The sequence below is a fragment of the Hypanus sabinus genome, chromosome 15, assembly GCF_030144855.1.
Source record: "Hypanus sabinus isolate sHypSab1 chromosome 15, sHypSab1.hap1, whole genome shotgun sequence".
NCBI classification, from domain to species: Eukaryota; Metazoa; Chordata; class Chondrichthyes; order Myliobatiformes; family Dasyatidae; genus Hypanus; species Hypanus sabinus.
The window spans coordinates 92,407,342-92,428,613 of NC_082720.1; the positions used below are offsets into that span (position 1 = coordinate 92,407,342).

The 21,272-nt window shown below is 43.3% G+C and overlaps 1 protein-coding gene and 1 pseudogene across 3 annotated transcripts in view; one reads left to right on the forward strand and one right to left on the reverse strand.

Annotated features, from left to right (window-relative positions):
• The window catches only part of larp1 (La ribonucleoprotein 1, translational regulator), a 236,116-nt gene that overhangs the window by 101,764 nt on the left and 113,080 nt on the right, over window positions 1-21,272 (forward strand). For 2 of the 3 annotated variants that reach the window (XM_059990743.1, XM_059990744.1), the window contains exons 6-8: window positions 8,705-8,842; window positions 9,482-9,640; window positions 16,931-17,096. In XM_059990743.1, the coding sequence (XP_059846726.1) occupies window positions 8,705-8,842; window positions 9,482-9,640; window positions 16,931-17,096 (463 nt within the window). The remainder of the gene's footprint in view (window positions 1-8,704; window positions 8,843-9,481; window positions 9,641-16,930; window positions 17,097-21,272) is intronic. The other variant, XM_059990745.1, reaches the window with a different exon arrangement.
• LOC132405712 (general transcription factor II-I repeat domain-containing protein 2-like) lies at window positions 3,323-5,604 on the reverse strand (annotated as a pseudogene).

Genomic DNA, 21,272 nt, shown 5'->3' on the forward strand with positions numbered 1-21,272 from the left:
GGTAGTTTGCTTCCCAAGTGCCAGGGATCGTGATGGTTATGAACACATCTACAATATCCTGAAATGAGAAGGTGGACAGCCAGAGGTCGTGGTACATATTGGTACCAATATCATATGTAGAAAGACAGAGGACGTCTTGAAAGCAGAATACAGGGAGTTTGGAAGGATGCTGAGATGCAGGATGTCAAGGGTAGTAGTCTCAGGATTATTGCCTGTGTCACGTGACAACGAGTGTAGGAATAGAATGAGGTAGCAGATAAATGCTTTGCTGAAGAGTGGAGCAGGGGTCAGAGATTCAGATTTCTGGATCATTGGGATCTCTTCCGCGGCAGGTGTGACCTGTACAAAAAGGATGGGTTGAACGTGGGGGACCAATATCCTGGTAGGGAGATTTGCTGATACTGTTGGGGAGGGTTTAAATTAGATTTACAGGGGAGTGGGAACCAAAGTGAAAGGCAGAGGATGGGGTGTTTGGCACACAATCAGAGACAGCTTGTAGGGAGTTTGTGAGGAAGGTTAGGCAGATGTTAGAGCAAAGATGCACTCAGCCTGATGGTTTGAGATGTGTCTATTTTAATGCAAGGAGTATCATAAACAACGCAGATGAACTTAAGAGTGTGGATCAGTGCTGTGACGCTGTGGCCATTACAGACACTTGGATGTCTCAGGAGCAGGAATGGCTGCTGAGTGTGCCAGGCTTTAGATGTTTCAAAAAGGACAAGAGGAGAGAAAAGAGTTGGGGGCATAGCATTGCTAATCAAGGATAGTGTCACGGTTGCAGAAAAGGAAGAAGTAATGGAGGAATTATCTACTGAGTCAGTGTTGGTGAAAATCAGAAACAGGAATGGGGCAATAACACTACTGGATGTTTTTATAGACCCCCCAAGAGTAACAGAGACTTTCAGGAGCAGATAGTGAGGCAGATTCTGCTACAGTGCAATAATAGGGTTGTTGAGATGGGAAATTTTAACTTTTCTAATATTGACTAGTATCTTCTTAGAGCAAGGGGTTTGGATAGCATGGAGTTTGTTAGGTGTGTTCAGGGTTTCCTGACGAAATCTATAGATAAGCCAATGAGAGAAGAGCCTGTACTTGATCTGGTATTGGGAAATGAACCTAGTCAGGTATCAGATCTCTTGATGGAAGAGCATTTTGGAGGTCGTGATCACAACTCTATCTCCTTTACCATAGTGCTGGAGAAGGATAGGAACGGACAATTTGGGAAAGCATTTAATTGGGATGGGGGGGGGGAATATGATTCTATTAGGCAGGAACTTGAGAACAGGTGTTCTCAGGGAAATGCACGGCAGAAACGTGGCAGGTGTTCAGGGAACATTTGCATAGCGTTCTGAGATGGAAAAGATTACCATCCTTTCTTTTACCAAGGGTAAAAGAACCATAGTGTACAAAGGATGTGAAAAAAAAATCTAGTTAAGAAAAGAGAAGCTTATGAAAGGTTCAAACTAGCTACTGATGGAGTTATAGAAAATTATAAAGTTGCCAGGAATGAGCTTAAGAATGAAGTTAGGAGAGCTAGAAGGGGCTATAAGAAGGCCTTGGCAAGAAGGAGCAAGGAAAACCACAAGGCATTCTACAAGTATGTGAAGAGCAAGAGGATGAGCCACGTGAGAGTAGGACCAATCAGGTGCCATAGTGGAAATGTGCATAGAATTGGAGGAGGTAGCAGAGATGCTTATTGAATACTTTGCTTCAGTATATTTCAGGGGAAGGGACCTTAGCAATTGTGGAGATGACTTACAGTGGAATGAAATGCTTGAGCATATAGTCATTTAGAAAGAGGATGTGCTGGAGCCTTTAGAAACATAGAAAACCTGGAGCACAATACAGGCACTTCGGCCCACAAAGCAGTGCCGAGCACATCCCTACCTTAGAACTACCTAGGCTTTACCCATAGCCCTCTATTTTTCTAAGCTCCGTGTAGCCATCCAGGAGTCTCTTAAAAGACCCTATAGTTTCCGCCTCCACCACTGCTGCTGGCAGCCTATTCCACGCAGTTACCACTCTCTGTGTAAAAATACTTGCCCCTGACATCTCCTCTTTACCTACTTCCAAGCACCTTAAAACTATGCCCTCTCGTGCTAGCCATTTCAGCCCTGGGGAAAAGCCTCTGACTATCCACACGATCACTGCTTGTCATTATCATGAACACCCCTATCAGGTCACCTCTCCTCCATTGCTCCAAGGAGAAAAGGCCGAGTTCACTCAATCTATTCTCATTAGGCATGCTTCCCAATCCAGGCAACATCCTTGTAAATCTCCACTGCACCTTTTCTGTGGTTTCCACGTTCTTCCTGTAGTGAGGTGACCAGAATTGAGCACAGCACTCTCAAGTGGGGTCTGACCAGGGTCCTATATACCTGCAACATTACCTCTTGGCTCTTAAACTCAATCCACGATTGATGAAGTCCAATGCACCGTATGCCTTCTTAAGCACAGATTCAACCTGTGCAGCAGCTTTGAGTGTCCTATGGTCTCAGACCCCAAGATCCCTCTGATACTCCACACTGCCGAGAGTCTTACTATTAATGCTATATTCTGCCATCATATTTGACCTACCAAAATGAACCACTTCATACATATCTGGGTTGAACTCCATCTGCTGCTTTTCAGCCCAGTTTTGCATCCTGTGTATGTACTTTTGTTACCTCTGACAGCCCTCCACACTATCCACAACACCCCCAACCTTTGTGTCATCAGCAAATTTACTAACCCATCCCTCTACTTCCTCATCCAGGTCATTTATAAAAATCACGAAGAATAGGGGTTCCAGAACAGATCCCTGAGGCACTCCACTGGTCACTGACCTCCATGCAGAATATGACCTGTCTACAACCACTCTGCCTTATGTGGGCAAGCCAGTTCTGAATCTACAGACCAATGTTCCCTTGGATCCCATGCCTCCTTACTTTCTTAATAAGCCTTGCATGGGGTACCTTATCAAATGCCTTGCTGAAATCCATATACACTACATCTCCGACTCTACCTTTATTAATATGTTTAGTCACATCCTCAAAAAATTCAGTCAGGTTCGTAAGGCATGACCTGCCTTTGAGAAACCCATGCTGACTATTCCTAATCATATCATGCCTCTCCAAATGTTCATAAATCCTGCCTCTCAAGGATCTTCTCCATCAACTTACCAACACCACTGAAGTATGATCTGTCATTTCCTGGGCTTTGTCTACTCCTTTCTTGAATAAGGGAACAACATCCACAACCCTCCAATCCTCCAGAACAGGGGTGTCAAACTCAAATACACAGTGGGCCAAAATTTAAAAATCGGTACAAGTCGACGGCCGGACTGGTTCAGCGTTTATTGCAAAACTTATTGAAATGAATTTATTACACATATTAACCTGGAACTAACAAAGCTTAGGTTATTGCCTACAAAAACAACATTGAACATTAAATAAATAAAAAATCAGTTGCATTTATTTCTTATGGCTTTATCTGCAGCTTTTCCGGAGTAATTTCTAATGAAAACGTTTTTCCACAGGCCAACACTCTGTGATTCACACTAGTCTAAGCCAGATACTTGGCATCTCATCTTGGATGCAAGTTCATCAATGTTTGGAATCAGGCTCTGAGCTGAGGAAATCCTCAGAATTGAGTGAAGGTGTTCATCAGAAAGACGACTCCTGTGTGATGTTTTGTTTATCTTCATCAAAGAGAACAGTTGTTCACACAGATATGTGCTGCCAAACATAGAGAGTATTTGAGCAGCTTGGGTACGCAGCTGGGGCATTGTGTCGGAAATGAAACGTAGAAACTGTGCAGCGCCCACCGAGTCATACTTTGCCTTGAGTGTGTCACTACATTGGAGTTCAATCAGCTCCATTTGTATGTTGGTTGGTGCGCTTTCCACGCCAGCTGCAAATGGATTACTGAGCAGTTCAAACCTGCTTTTTTGGGCTTCAAAGTCGGCAAATCGCTGTGAAGTCGGCACCAAGTATGCTAAGTTTTTCAGCAAACTTTGCACGTGGGAACACTGCGGTAGAAACCTGCTCTTTCATAGTTTGGCAACACGAGAAATGGCTCAAGTTTTCTTGCTGCATCTGCGTCTCCCACAGGTGCAGCTTGGTTTTAAAAGCCCTCACTGCAGCGTACATGTCTGTGATCACACGACCCCGCCCCTGAAGCTGCAGGTTGAGCGCACTGAGATGGCTCGTGATGTCACACAGAAATGCCATTTCACAAAGCAACTTTTTATCCCGGAGCTCTGTTGTGTCTTTCCCATTGCTTTCCATGAACTGACAGATCTCCTCACGCAACTCGAAACATCTTTTCAGCACTTTTCCTTGGCTTAACCATCGCACCTCTGTGTGATAGGGCAAATCATTATATTCTAAACCCAACTCCTCCAGAAACGACTTGAACTCGCGGTGATTTAAACCTTTGGCTCTTATGAAGTTAACTGCTTGTGTTATGGTGCTCATTATATGTTCCATTTTCAAGGCTTTGCCACACAACGATTCCTGGTGTATGATGCAGTGATAAGCTGTCAGCTCACCTGCGCTGTTTTCCTCCCCCATCTTCTCCCGGATCCTGCCCACCAATCCACTCTTTTGACCGCACATCGCGGGTGCTCCATCTGTCGTCAGTCCCACAAGTTTAACCCAAGGCAGCCTCATTGTATTTACACATCTGGATACCTCTTCAAAGAGATCTTTTCCAGTAGTTGTGCCATGCATTGATCTTAATCCCAGAAGTTCCTCTGTTACACACAGACTTGAGTCCACTCCACGAATGAAAATTGACAATTGGGCAGTATCAGAAGTGTCCCTGCTCTCATCCACAGCAAGGGAATATGCGATGAAATCTCTTCCCTTCCCCACCAGCTGTTGTTGTAGATTGGTGGCAAGCTCATGTACATGGTCAGCAACGGTGTTTCTGCTCAGGCTCACATTTGAAAATGCTTGCCTTTTATCTGGGCACACGACGTCGCAAACTTTCATCATGCAATTTTTAACAAATTCTCCCTCAGTAAAGGGCCGGGCTGATTTAGCGATCTCTGCTGCCACAATAAAACTAGCCTTTACAGCAGCCTCACTTTGTGTTTTGGCTTTTGTGAACATAGCCTGCTGTGACGCCAGACTTCTTTTCAACTCTTCTATCTTCTGGAGCTTCTGTTTCTTGTCCAGATGCTTGTATTTGTCGTGGTGTTTCGTTTCATAGTGTCGTCTTACGTTATATTCTTTAATTACAGCCACACCATCTCCGCAAACAAGACAAACAGGTTTGCCCTTTATATCTGCGAACATATCCTCTGCCTCCCACCTGCCTTGAAAACCCCTGTTTTCAAAGTCCACCTTTCGTTCAGCCATTTTTGGGGTGAGGGATAGCTGAAAGTTGACCACACGTGACTAGCGCCATAAGGATGCTGATGAGAGAGTAAGGCAAGCGCGAGCAATGCACTAGCAGTGCATTGTGGGATTTGTAGTATTAGTGGTGCATGCAATATACCGGCGGGCCAGCTCTAATAGAGAAAAAAAAATTATTCATTAATGATATTCAGGAAATAAACCAGGGAAACCGAATAAACACTAAAAACCCTGAAAACCTGGTACCTGAATAAACTCAGCATTAGCCATATCATACGCCATAGGCGTTTCGATTATTGGGGCCAGCTTTAATAGTAATTAGATATTATCTCGCGGGCCAAAGATAATTCCACCTTGGGCCTTGAGTTTGACATATATGCTCCAGAACCTCTGCTGTCCCCATTGATGATACAAAGGTCATCGCCAGAGGCTCAGCAATCTCCTCCCTTGCTTCCCACAGTAGCCTGGATTACATCCCATCCGGTCTTGGTGACTTATCCAACTTGATGCTTATCAAAAGCTCCAACACATCCTCTTCCTTTAATATCTACATGCTCAAGCTTTTCGGTCAACTGCAAGTCATCACTACAATCACCAAGATCCTTTTCCATAGTGAATACTAAAGCAAAGTATTCATTAAGTACCTCTGCTATTTCCTCTGGTTCCGTACACACTTTTCCAATGTCACACTTGATTGGTCTTTTCCAATGTCACACTTGATTGGTCCGTCACGTCTTATCCTCTTGTTTTTCACATACAGTCAGCCCTCCTTATCCATGAGGGATTGGTTCCGGGACTCCCCGCGGATACCAAAAAATGCGGCTGCTCAAGTCCCTTATTCAACCTGTCTCAATGCTTAGGACCCAGCGGAACCCCAGACCTTATTTAACCTGTCTCAGTGTGGTGGACATTAGGACCCAGTGGTCGAGCTCTGATTCCACAGTGTTTCTGTTCATGAAAATAATCACAATTACAATTGAAAATCAAGTGGAAATAATAAAGCGATTGGAAAGAGGTGAAACGGCATCAGTCATTGAAAAAGCGTTAGGCTGCAGTTGGTCAACGATTGGAACAATTTTAAAGGATAAAGTGAGAAAGACCCTGCCCCGAGGAAAGCTACAATTATTACTAAGCAACACAGTGGTTTAATTATTGGGTTTTGGGTTTTTGATCCTCCACATCAACCTGGCACAGAAGGAGAGCGTACTCAGAAGTGGTCTGTCACTGGATCGAACTCAGGAACTTCTCGAGCCTGGTGCTGTAACATATGTTCTTAAGTGTTTTTTATGCATAGAAAGGTAAACTATATATGAAGACAAACGTTTGACTAACTGACCCTAAATAGTACTGAATGTACCTGTTCTGACTTACATAGTAAGAGAACTTCTGATTCTTTTTCGATCCCAGTCCACAGTAACCTACGCACATCCTCCCGTATACCTTAAATCATCTCTAGATTACTTATAATACCTAATACAATGTAAATGCTATGTAAATTAGTTGTTATACTGCATTGTTTAGGGAATAATGACAAAAAAAAGTCTGTACATGCTCGAACAACAAGTGCTGGAAGAGGACTTTTCTGGATTCACGGTTGGTTGAATTCGCGCATGTGAAATCCGCGGATAAGGAGGGCCCACTGTACTTAGAAACATAGAAAATAGGTGCAGGAGTGGGCCATTCGGCCCTTCGAGCCTGCACCACCATTCAGTATGATCATGGCTGATCATCCAACTCAAAACCCTGTACCTGCTTTCTCTCTTCCTGCTTTAAGAGTACTGTGTTCAGTTCTGGTCACCTCACTACAGGAAGGATGTAGATACTATAGAGAGAGGGTGCAGAGGAGATTTACAAAGATGTTGGAGGGCATACCTTTTCAGAATAGGTTGAGTGAACTTGGGTTTTTCTCCTTGGAGCGCCGGAGAACGAGAAGTGACCTGATAGAGGTGTATAAGATGATGAGAGACATTGATCGTGCAGATAGCCAAAGGCATTTTCCCAGGGCTAAAATGGCTAAAACGAGGGGGCATAATTTTAGGGCGCTTAGAAATAGGTACTGAGGGGATGTCATGGGTAAGTTTTTCACACAGAGAGCGGTGGGTGCGTGGAATGCACTGCCAGTGGCGGTGGTGGAAGCCGATACAATAGGGTCTTTTAAAAGCCTCTTAGATAGGTACATGGTGCTTAGAAAAACAGAGGGCTATGTGCTAGTGATATTGTAGGCAGTTTCTAGAGTAGGTTACATGGTCGGCACAGCATTGTGGGCTGAAGGGCCTGTAATGTGCTGTAGATTTCTATGTTCTTCTCAAAAACAAGACAGTGCAGTCTTTTCCAATAGATTTCTTGCCGGAGTCTGAGTTAGAGACTGTGGCTATAGAGGGTGATGGAGATGCTGTCTATTAAGCAGAGGATCAGCTCTTCTCTCCTACAGCTCTGTTTTAAAGAACAAAGAAATATCAAAAAGTCTCAATTGTATGTCTGCTTTGTTGAGCATCTTTGCTCGGTCCTGCAAAAGGCAGGATCTTCCAGTGGTCAGAATTTAATTTCAACTTCTCATTCCTCTTCCAACATGTTGGTGCATGGCTGTCTCTACTGCTGTAATGGGGCCAAACTCAGGTTGGAGGGGGAAAAACATCGATTTCTCTGACTTCTGGTAATTTTTCCTTCCCTCCCTCCCTCCCTCCCTCCCTCCCTCCCTCCCTCCCTCCCTCTCTTTTTCCAATCCCCATTCAGGATCCCTTTTGATCCCTTCTCTTCTTACCTGTCCATCCCCGTTCTCCCATGGTCCATTGTCCTGTCCTATCAAATGCCTTATTCTTCAGTCTTTTATCACTTCCACCTATCCTCTCCCAGCTTCTTACTTCATCCCCCCTTCCCCCACCCCATCCATCTCTCTCACCTTGACTCACCTGTCACCAACCAGCTTATCTTCCTCCCCCCTCCCCCCCCAAACCTTATTCTGGCTTCTTCGCCCTTCCTTTCTAGTCCTGATGAAGAGTTTCAGCCTGAAACATCGACTATTTATTCCTCTCCATAGATGCTGCCTGACCTGAGTCCCTCCAGCATTTTGTGTGCTTTCCTCAGGTAAAAATTGGTGAAACTACTTAAAAGTAGAAATGTCACCCTTTTGTTCATTCTGCCCAGCATGCCTTGGCCAATACTGGTCTTGTCCTCCTGATGTTTCTGCAGTTTTCCTCTTCATTTAGCCAATTCCCTTGGAAAGTTCCTGTTGGATGTGTTTCTATCCTTCTCTAAGACAGCGTGTTAAGATAGAAGTTATTTCCCTAAATTTTCAGTATTCTGTTTTGCTAGTAGTCTGCCTGTTCTGCACCTCGACAAATATTTTCCTTGTTTGTCTGCAGGGTACAAACAAAAATGGGTCCCACTCCAATTGGATGTAAAATCAGAGGGAACACAGGAGAAAGCAGTAACCCGAACCAACCTGCGTCCTCAGAATGAGCCTCTGCGTCCACCAGTCAACAATAGGAGTGACTCCAAAGGTTTGTCTCGCTCTTCTTTGCGGTCACAGCATTGACTGTGTTATGGTCAGGAGAAGCCTCGGCAAAGACTGTCCTACTGGTGTTGAGTTCCGACGTGCAGTTTTCTGCATATAGGACAAGGCTGGGGCTGGGTAGTGTTGAACACGCACATGTGGGTGTTTAAGGATTTGGCCAGGGTGTAAAGTACCACCTGGCATTAAGGTGAGTGTCAGCACCTGTTGCATAATGTCCAGGGAGCTGCTTTGACAGGGAATGTCCAGTAGCAGGCAGTGGTCTTTGTTTGAAGTATACTGACGGACAGACATACTTTATTGATGCCGAGGGAAATTGGGTTTCGTTACAGCCGCACCAACCAAGAATAGTGAAGAAATATAGCAATATGAAACCATAAACCATAAATAATTAAATAATAATAAATCATGCCGAGTGGAAATAAGTCCAGGACCAGCCTATTGGCACAGGGTGTCTGATACTCCGAGGGAGGAATTGTAAAGTTCGATGGCCACAGGTACTGGAGCGATAATTCAGTTACACTCCAGGGATTAAACCTCATGCTAAAGTAATGTCTTGTTTTTGGGTGGCATTTGGACCTTGTTACACAGCGGTTGTCACTTCATTTCTCGTATTCTGTCTCTCCAGGTTACCATCGTGAGGAGAAGTACGACATGAGGGATTGGCGGGAAGACCGTGATGAGATTTCCAGCGTCAAAAGCGAGGGTGGAACAATCCGAGGAGGCTACAGGGGACGAGGGCGAGGTCGAGGCCGGGGGAGGGGTCGTGGCAGAGGTGCTTCCCGCTGTACGTATTGTACTGATGTCAGGCAGAGTGTATAAGCAAGATGCCCTGTCTGTCGACATTTAAATCCAGTTCTGATCTCTTGATTTTCTGTGCTTGGTCATAGAGTTAAACAGGCCCTATGGCCCAATATGTTTATGTTGGCCAGTGTGCCTTCCAGAGCTAGTCCCATTTTCCTGTTTCTAGCCCACATCTATTTCACCCTTTCCATAAACTATGAATAGTGTAATTATCAGTCTCTTCTGGCAGCTTGTTCCATATACCCACTACCATCTTGCCCAATGGGTGCCCATTAAATCTTTCCCCTCTCAGCTTGCACCTATGAACTTTAGTTTTATTCTTCCTTATCCTCAAAAAAGACTGCAACTATCCACCTTACCTGATAGTATAAACCTCTGTAAGATCGCCTTGTAGCCTCCTTCACCCCAGAGAAAATTGCCCCAGCCACTCCACTCTTCCCTTTTAACTCAAGTTCTCAAGGTCCATCTACATCCTTGTGAATCTTTACTGCACCCAATAGCTTAATCATAGGCTTTATTTATTGTGGCAAGCAGAATAGCACGTGAACAGGTGTAGTCTCATTAAAGTCCTATATAGGGGTAACATGCCATCCCAACTCTTATGCAATGAACCAGAATTGATTAGAGAGCTTAAGGTAAAAGGACCCCTTCTGGGGAAGTGCTCAGAATATGATTGAATTCACTCTGAAATTTGAGGAGAAGCTAAAGTCAGAGGTAACAGTATTACAGTGGAGTAAAGGAATTACAGAGGCATGAGAGGGAGAGGAGTTGGCCAGAATTATCTAGAGAAGAACACTGGCAGGGATGTCTGCAGAGCAGCAATGGTAATACTTCAGAAAAAAGTATTATTCTAAAGGAAAGATGGCACTACCATGGCTAACAAGATTTCACAGGTACATTTAATCAAAGGTAGTAGGCCTCTGTTAGTCTTAATAGACCATGGATTTGCGCCTTGGAAAGTTTCCAGGGCTCAAGCTTGGGCAAGGTTTTTTTTAAATGGAAGACTAGTAGTTGCCCAAGCTGCAAATCTCCCCTCTCCGCGCCACCGATGTTGTCCAAAAGAAGGGGATTAGGACCCATACAGCTTGGCACCGGTGTCGCCGCAGAGCAATGTATGGTTAAGTGACTTGCTCAAGGACACACACGCAGCCTCAGCCAAGGCTCGAACTAGCGACCTTCAGATCACTAGACGAATGCCTTAACCACTTGGCCACGTGCCAACATTAATCGAAGGTACATTTAAGGTCAGAGAAATGTATACAACATACATCCTGAAATGCTTTTTCTTCACAACCATCCAGGAAAACAGAGGAGTGGCCCTAAAGTATGAATGACAGTTAAATGTTACCTCAAAGACCCCCAGCTCTCCTCTCTCCCTTGTGTAAGCAGCAGTAAAGCAACAATACCCTCTCCCCCACCAGCAAAAAAAAGCATTTGCACTCACCACCGAGCACTCAAGCGTGCAGCAAGCAAGCAACACTGAAGACACAGACTTGCAGAACCCCAAAGACTACTCGCCAGGGATTTTACGACTCCCACGACACACCGACCTTCCATCCACCTGGTCTCCAGGGCCTCGAGATGTCGGACCTCTGAAGGCAAGCTAAGCTCTTAGGCCATGTCCTTAGCATCTCGAATAACGGCCAGTTGTGAAACCCTGAGAACAGATCCCATTCCCGCAAAGAACCGAAGTCAGTGTGTAACTCCAGGTCAGAGTCTTCAGAAAGAACCCTGAAAGGGAAAGTTAGAGATATTAAAGATTGAAATAAAGCTGTTTCCAAAGATGCAAGCAAAGGAGTCGACGTTTAGCTCCATCTTAACTAAGCTCCCCCCTCTTCAAAGCCTACATAATAGCCAAAGAAAGGGCATATAGTTTAAAAAATAGTGGGAAGTTAAAGGATTGGGAGGATTTTAAAAACCACCGGAAGGCAACTAAAAAGCTAATTCAGAAGGTAAAGATGGAATACAAAAGTAAGCTAGCCAATAATATCAAAGAGGATACCAAAAGTTTCTTCAGATACATAAAGTGGTGTAAAAGAGAGGTGAGAATGGATATTGGACTGCTGGTAAAAGGTGCCGGAGAGTTAGTAATGGGGAACAGCGAAATGGCAGATGATTAGTCTTCACAGTATGGTATAAGTTCCACGTGTCAGGTGTCATGAAGTTGTGTGAAGTTGCCATGCCTAGTGAGGAGGTTCTTGGAAAGCTGCAAGGTCTGAAAGTAGGTAAGTCACTAGGGCTAGATGGTTTACACCTCAGGGTTCTGAAAGAGATCGTGGAGGCATTAATAATGATCTTTCAAGAATCACTAGATTCTGGAATGGTTCTAGAAGACTGAAAATTGCAACTGTCAGTCCACTCTTCAAGAAGAGAGAGAGGCTGAAGAAAGGAAACTATAGGGCAGTTAGTCTGACCTCAGTGGGTGGGGAAGATGTTGGAGTTGATCATTAAGGATGAGGTCTCAGGGTAGTTGGAGGCTCAAGGGAAAATCTTTCCTGGCAAATCTCGTGGAATTCTTCTGAGAAATAACAAGCAGAATAGACATAGGAGAATCAGCTGATGCGTACTTGGATTTTCAGAAGGCCTTCAACAAGGTGTCACACATGAGGCTACTTAACAATCTACGAGCCCATGGTATTACTGGCTGGTTGGCAGGAGGCAAAGAGTGGGAATAAAGGGAGCCTTTGCTGGTTGGCTACTTGTGACTAGCGGTGTACTACAGGGGTCTGTATTGGGACTGATTCTTTTTACATAAACTGTCAATGATTTGGATGATGGAATTGATCGCTTTGTTGCAGAGATTGCAGATAGTTGGAGAGGCAGGTAGTTTTGAGGAAGTAGAGAAGCTCCCGAGAGACAAACGGATTAGGAGAAAGGGCAAAGAAATGGCAGATGGAATACAGTTTCAGGAAGTGTATGGTCATGCACTTTGGTAGAAGAAATAAAGTGGGTGACTATTCTCTACATGGGGAGAAAATTCTAAAAAACTGAGGTGCAAAGGGACTTGGGAGTCCTTGGGCAGGATTCCATTAAGGTTAATTTCCAGGTTGAGTCTGTGGTGAGGAAGGCAAATGTGATGTTAGCATTCATTTCAAGAGGACTAGAATATAAAAGCAAGGATGTAAAGTTTAGACTATAAAGCACTGGTGAAGCCTATTATGAGCAATTTTGGGCTCCTTATTTTAGAAAGGATGTGCTGAAACTGGAGAGGTTTCAAAGGCCGTTCATGAAAATGATTCCAGGGTTGTCCAGTGAAGAGCATTTGTTGGCTCTAGGCCTTTATGCACAAGAGTTCAGAAGAATGACAGATGACATCATTGAAACCTATCAAATGGTGAAAGGACTTGTTTGAGTGGATGTGGAGAGGATGTTTTCTATGGTGGGAGAGCCTAAGACCAGAGGACACAGTCTCAAAATAGAGAGGTGTACTTTTTAGAACAGAGATTAGCAGGAATATCTTTAGTCAGAGAATGGTGAATATGTGGAATTCGTTGCTGCAGCCAGCTGTGGAAGCCAAGACTTTACATGAATTTAAGGCAGATAGATATTTTAGTGGTCATGACTTGAAGGAGTACGGGGAGAAGGCAGGAGGTTGGGGCTGACAGTAAAATTGGTTTAATCATAGTGAAATGGAGCAGAGTTGATGGTTAAATAGGCCTAATTCTGCTCCTATATGTTAAGACCAGAAGATATAGGAGCAGAAGTAGGCCATTCGGCCCATTGAGTCTACTCCACCATTCAATCATGAGCTGATCCAATTCTTCCAGTCATCCCCACTCCCCTGCCTTCATCCCATACCTTTTGATGCTCTAGCTAATCAAGCACCTATCTATCTCTGCCTTAATTGCACCCGATGACTTGGCCTCCACAGCCGCTTGTGGCAACAAATTCCACAGATTTCCCACTATAAAGTAATTTCTCCGCATCTCAGTTCTAAAAGGACGTACTTCAATCCTGAAGTCATACCCTCTTGTCCTAGAATCCCATACCATGAGAAATAACTTTGCCATATCTGATCTGTTCAGGCCTTTTAACATCCAGAATGTTTCTATGAGATCCCACCTTATTCTCCTGAACTCAGCCCAAGAGCTGCCAGACGTTCCTCATACGGTAACCCTTTCATCCCTGAAATCATTCTTGTGAATCTTCTCTGAACCCTCTCCAATATCAGTATATCCCTTCCAAAATAAGAAGCCCAAAACTGCACACGATACTTGCACCAGTGCCTTATAGAGTCTCAACATCACATCCCTGCTCTTAGATTTTAAGGCTCTGGAAATGAATGCCAACATTCCATTCGCCTTCATCACCAACTCAACCTGGAGGTTAACCTTTAGGATATCTTGCACAAGGACTCCCAAGACCCTTTGCATCTCTGCATTTTGAATTCTCTCCCCATCTAAATAATTGTCTGCCCATTTATTTCTTCCACCGAAGTGCATGACCATACACTTTCCAACATTGTATTTCATTTGCCACTTCTTTGCCTGTTCCCCTAAGCTACCTAAGTCTCTCTTCAGGCTCTCTTGTTTCCTCAACACTACCTGCTCCTCCACTCTGTCTTTGTATCATCGGCAAATTTAGCCACAAATCCATTAATACCATAGTCCAAATCACTGATATTCATCGTAAAAAGCAGCAGTCCCCACACTGAAACCTGTGGAAATCCACTGGTAACTGGCAGCCAGCCAGAATAGGATCCCTTTATTCCCACTCTCTGTTTTCTGCTGACCAGCCAATGCTTCACCCACGTCTGTAATTCCATGGGCTCTTATCTTGCTAAGCAGCTTCATGTGTGACACCTTGTCAAAGGCCTTCTGAAAATCCAAGTACACCACATCTACTACATCTCCTTTGTCTACCCTGCTTGCAATTTCCTCAAAGAATTGTAGTAGGTCTGTCAGGCAGGATTTTCCTTTCAGGAAACCATGCTGGCTTTGGCCTATCTTGTCATGTGCCTCCAGGTACTTTGTAATGTCATCCCTAATAATAGATTGCAACAACTTCCCAACCACTGATGTCAGACTAACAGGTCTATAGTTTCCTTTCTGCTGCTTCCTGCCCTTCTTAAATAGTGGAGTAACATTTGCAATTTTCCAGTCATCCAGTACAATGTTAGAATCTATCGATTCTTGTAAGATCAATGTTAATGCTTCCGCAATCTCTCCAGCTACTTCCTTCAGAACTCAGTGCATTCCATCAGGTCTAGGAGATTTATCCACCCTCAGACCATTAAGCTTTCTGAGCACCTTCTCAGTCGTAATTTTCACTGCACAAACTTCACTTCCCTGACACTCTTGAATGTCCAGTATACTGCAGACGTCTTCCACTGTGGAGACTGATGCAAAATACGCATTCAGTTCCTCTGCCATCTCTGCATCTCTCATTACAATATCTCCAGCGTTATTTTGTATTGGTCCTGTATCTACCCTCTACACTCTTTTACCCTCTAGGTACTTAAAAAAAAGCTTTTCGTATCTTCTTTAATGTTAGTCATCAGCTTCCTTTCACAATTCATGTTTTCCTTTTTAATGACCTCCTTATTTTACTTCTGCAAGTTTTTTAAAAGCTTCCCAATTCTCTCTCTTCCCACTAGCTCTGGCTTCCTTGTTTGCCCTCTCTTTTGCTTTGACTTTGGCTCTGACTTCACTTGTTAATCACAATATCGTCCTTCTTCCCTTTGAAAATTTCTTCAAATTTGGAATATATCTGTCTTGCACTTCCCTCATTTTTTGCAACAACTCCAGCCATTACTGCTCTGCTGTCCTTCCTGCAGATGTCCCTTTCCAGTCAACTTCGCACAGTTCCCCTCTCATGCCATTGTAATTTCCTTTATTCCACTGACATACCGACATATCAGGTTTTATTTTTTTCCCCTCTAAATATGAACTCGATCATATTGTGATCGCTGTTCTCTAAGGGTTCCTTAACCTTAAGCTCTCGTATCACCTCCAGATCATTACACAACACCCAATCCAGAACAGCCGATCCCCTAATGGGCTCAACAACAAGCCGTTCCAAAAAGCCAACCCTGAGACGTTCTACAAATTCTCTCTCTTGTGGTCCAGTACTGACCTGGTTTTCTCAATCCATTTTAATGTTAAAATCCCCAATGATTATCATGACATTGCCTTTCTGACACACCTTTTCTATCTCCTGCTGTAGTTTGTAATCCATATCCCGGCTGCTGTTTGGGAGGCCAGTATACAAGGGTCCTTTTACCCTTCCCATTTCTTAACTCAGAGACTACACCTTCCAATCCTGTGTATGATTTAATATTATTTCTTCTACACAGAGTTACACCACTTCCTCTGCCTACTAACCTATCTTTCCGATACACTGCATATCCTTGGACATTCAGCTCTCAATGGTAGCCATCCTTTAGCCAAGATCCAGAGATGGCCGAATGTCATATTTGCCGGTCTTATGGTCTTGACCCATCCGATGAAAGCAGACATTCTTAATGCTGTCTTCACTATGTTATCTTCCTGTGCTGCTACTTTCAGAGAACTATCTGCCTTTAACCCAGGTCTTTTCTCTGGGGATCTGTTATTTACTGTGTAGTTCCTCGTCTAACTTTCCAAAATGGATCACCTTACACCTGTCTGAATTAAACTCCATCTGCCATACCTTTGCACAGTTTCCTAGTGAATCTGGATTCTGTTGTAACCAAGGCTACCCTTTTCATCAATTTTGCTGTCTTCCACATATCCATACCACTTAGATTCAGATCCAAATCATTAATATTGTGGACCCAGCACCAATCCCTGTGTACACCACTGGCAACAGTTCTCCAATCTGAGAAACAACCCTCCACTACCACCTTCTGACTCCTTCCCCGAAACTAATTTTGCTTCAAATTAGTTAGCTTACCCTGGATCCCAAGTGATTTCACCATTTGCACCAGCTAACCATGCAGGCCCTTGACAAAGCCTTGCTATCTACTAATTGTTCTTAGATGAACTGATGACTTTGGTTTGAAAAGAATTGCAGATCAGATTAGTACAGTGCAGCCTGGACCTCATTGGTAGAAGGAAAGAGCCAATGAGACATCTGACAGACAAGAGAACCAAACAGCTCAACCTTTTCAGTTGGTTTAATACATTTTCTGAACCTGATATCTGCACTCTGCTCAAGGCTAACCGTAAAAGGTAGTCTGCTCTTGGTTAATGTATTATCTTTCCATATTTATCCCAATTCCATATTTCACACTGTAAGATGGTGTACTACCAGATTCTTTAACCAAATATTTAAGTTAATTTCCTTGTTTCAGCTCACTTTGACTACCATTACACTTACAATGCAAATGCAGATGGAAATGATGGATTGTACAGGCCAAAATATGGTGGTGATATCATCTATTACTATGACAATCAGAGCAGTGCGGAGCTGTACACTATGGACAAAAAGTTGCTCAAAGACTACATCAAGAAACAGATGTAAGTACTGTAGTTATCTGCTTGGTGGTCAAATGGTGGTACTTTTGTTCCATAGCTAATTACATCATTGAAGAAAAGTGCTTGGTGGCCGAACTGCGATACCTTTTGTTCTATTGCTAATTACATTATTGGAGAAAGAAGATTCAGACTTGCATTAAATGTTTAGTAGTTTCCCATATTAATGCTGAGATAAGCATTTATTGTTGATCTCCTTTTTGGTACTTCCTCAACTGTGATGTAAACTGGGATGTTTCACAGAGCAGTTAAAAGCCAGTCATGGAGATGTAGAGTCTCAGCCCAAAACAGTGATATTTCTTCCGAACCCCAGCCCTCTCTCCACGTCCGCACAGCACAGGCACATGCGCACACACGCAGCCCCACCCATTGACTTCCTCCAGCAACACACACAAAATGCTGGAGGAACTCAGCAGGCCAGGCAGCATCTATGGAAAAAAGTACAGTGGCCATTTCGGGCAGAGATTCTTCGGCAGGACTGGAGGGAAAAAGATCAGTAGATTTAAAAGGTTGGAGGCGGGGAGAAAGTAACGCAGGTGATAGGTGAAACTGGGAGGGGCAGGGATGAATTAAAGAGTTGGGAAGTTGATTGGTGAAAAGTGAAACATGGCTGGAGAAGGGAGAGTCTGCTAAGAGAGGACAGAAGGCCATGGAGAAAAAAAGATGAAGGAGCACTAGAGAGTGGCAATGGGTAGGCAAGCAGGTGAGGAGATGAGGTGAGAGGGAAAGGGGGATGGGAATGGTGAAGCGCTTGGGGGCGGGTGGGGGGGGATTACCAGAATTTCGAGAAATTGATTCTCTGGGTTTGAGGGTACCCAGGTGGAATACAAGGTGTTGCTCTTCAACTTGAGTGTGGCCTCATTGCAGCAGCAGAGGAAGCCATGGATTGGCATATCAGAATGGGAATTGGAAATGGAATTAAAATGGGTGGCCACTGGGAGATCTGGCTTCTTCTGGCGGACGTAACTTAGGAACATGGTTTTCATGCTTAAGAGTCAGTCGTTTCTTGCATGGACTTGGACCAATGCTTAAAACATGAAACCTAATGAGTTAACTCAGTCCTATAGCTTCATTATTGCTTTGCATGAATTAGATACTATCTTATTTTATATTTTTTTTAAATCTTGAAGTAACAAGCTGCAGTACTGGGATTTGAACTGGTCCTCTGGTATACTCATTCAGTAGCAGAACTACTACATACTTAATGCCCGTTGCGCTGCTGACACTTAGGGCACTAATAAAGGTGCTCCATCTTCTTTGGTGTTTGCATAACAGCATTTTTTTTTTGATCATTCAGGGTTCTTGGCCCTGAGCTGAACCCCCGAACCTGCAGGACCAGTGGACCACTCAGTCTGGCCTTTACCCTTTGACTTGTTTGGTATGGGTGACCATACCAAGAGCCAAAGCACAAAGGCTTGACTCCAGTCAGCCTAGCCCTCCTGGCCATGGAGATATACTAGCTTTCAAACCCTATGACAGGGTTGCAGTCCTCTTGGAGGAGCAGAGCTGCTGTGATGGTAAAATGTTATCTTTTATATTTCTGAGGTTCTAGACTGACCTAGATGTTTTCCCTTGTTGAATTTTCTGCATTCTTCAGAGTTGTTACATGGACTTGGACCATAAACTTTAAGATTTGATTGGAAGCACATGAGCACTGTAGAGAAATTTGCAGTGCATGGAATTACACCATTGCCTCATTGGTTTCCACCATGGGAATCTTAGAAATTGATAGCATTATGTAGTTGCTCAGAGGGGCTTCCTATATCAGTAGGGTGAATCAGTCTTATAGTTCATTTTAGGTTTCCTGCAGTTTGTCCCTTGGCTTATCTTAGATGCAGAATTCATGATCTCTAAATATATTCGCTGAATTCGTACACCAGTGTTCTAATCTCTAACCCAGTTACATATTCCATTTCAGCCTACTCTAACTAAACTTAAATCTTATTTACTCCTTTTTGAGGATTTGGATATCCTATCTAACCTCTATTTATGTACCTGCCTAAATGCCTCTTAAAAGTTGTAGTTATATCTGCCTCACCTACTTCCTTTGCCATTGTTCCAAATATTCACCAGTCAAGTCTCTTTTAAATTTCTTTCTTCTCTTAAATCTGGATGCTCTAGTTCCAGACTCCCCTGCCCTGGGGAGAAAAGGAGTCTGCCTGTCTGCCCCCTCTATGTCCCTCAGAATCAACTAATTTGATTGAGTTTTCTGACAAGGTTACAAGGAAAATTGATGAAGACAGAGTGGTGGATGTTATCTACATGAGCAGTAGGGTAAGGCGTTTGACAAGGGCCATCATGGAGACTCATCCAGAAGTTTAAGATGCATAAGATCCATGATAGCTTGGCTGTTTGGATTCAGAACTGGCCTGTCCATAGAGGTAGTGGTTGAAGTGACTTGTTCTTGCTGGAGGTCTGTGATTAGTGGTGTTCCACAGGAATCTGTACTCCAGCCTTTGCTGTTCATGATGTGTATAAATGACATGGATGCAAATGTAGATGGTTGAGTTAGTAAGTCTACAGGTAGTATGAAGATTGGTGGTGTGGTGGATAGCACAGAAGACTGTCAAAGAATACGGTGAGTATAGATCAGTTGCAGACATGGCAGATGGAGTTTAATCAGCCAAATGCAGTGTGCACCTTGGTAGGTCAAATGCAAAGTGACAAATACGTTTTGACTTGTTCCAGTGTTAATAAGCAGGGGGATCTTGGGGTCTAAGTTCATAGCTTCTTGAAAGTGGCTGCACAGGTTGATAGGGTGTTTAAGAAAACATATAGCATTTTTGTCTTTATTAGTCGAGGAATTGAGTCCGGAAGTTATGCTGCAGCTTTATAAAACTCTAGTTAGGCTACACATAGACTGTTGCATATAGCTCTGCTTGCCCCATTATTGGAAGGGTGTCAAGGCTTTGGGGAAGGTGTACACGAGTGTACCAGGATACTGCCTGGTTTAGGGTGCTATAACAAGAAGTTGGACAAACTTGGGCTGATTTCTCTGAAGCGGCGGAAGCTGAGGGGATATCCAATAGAGGTTTGAAAGATTGAGCAGCATAGATAGAGCAGAGAGACTGTATCTCTTTTCCAGGGCTGAAAAGTCTAATATCAGAGGGCATACAATTTAAGGTGGGGAGGGCAATTTCAAAGGAGATGTGAGGCGCTAGTTTTTTTACAGTATGGTCAGTATTTGTAATGTGTTGCCTGATGCACTGGTAGATTTAGATACCTTAGGGAAAAGAACAGCACAGATACAGGCCCTTTGGCTCATCTATTCTGAGCCTAACCATTTACTCCCATCGACGTGCACCTGGATCATAGCCCTCTGTACCTGTTGAAAGCGAGCTCACATTTACCACTTTCTCTAGCAGTTCATTTCACACTCTCATGACCCTCTGGGTGAAGAAGATTCCCCTCATGTTCCCCTTAAACTTTTCACCTTTCACCCTTAACCCATTACATCTCGTAGTCCTACCCAACCTCAGTGCAGTCAGCTTACTTGCATTTACCCTATCCATACCTCTCATAATTTTGTATACCTCTATTAAATTTTCATTTAAAAAATCTTTTTATTAATTATTATTGAAGATTAACAAAAAAGATACATTAAGTCAATATGTCATTATATACAATAAAGAATTAAATTAGTAAATAACTGATTAACAAAGCTAAGCAATATGTCAATAATAATAAGAGAAATAAAGAGTTAAGAATATTCTTTTGAAGGAAGAAGAAGGAAAAAAAAAGAACCCCTACTAACTGAAAAAAAAAACAAACAAAAAACCCATTGGGAGCACAACCCCGGAGCTATACATCATAAAAGTTTCCATTGAAAAAAAACATATCAATCTGCCAACTCAAATCCACTTTAAAAAATTTGGAAGGAAACCATATTAATTAACACAAATCAAATGATAGTAGCGGGCGAATGAACCCCATCTTTTCTCAAAATCAAATCAAGGATCGAAAGTTCGACTTCTGATTTTCTCCAAACTAAGGCATAACATCACCTGAGAGAACCATTGTATCAAAGTAGGAGCAGAAACATCTTTCCATTTCAACAAAATAGCCCTTCTGGCCAATACTGTAACAAATGCAATTACATGTTGGTCTGATGGAGAAATACCATGAATATATTACATAGAACATAGAATAGTACAGCACATT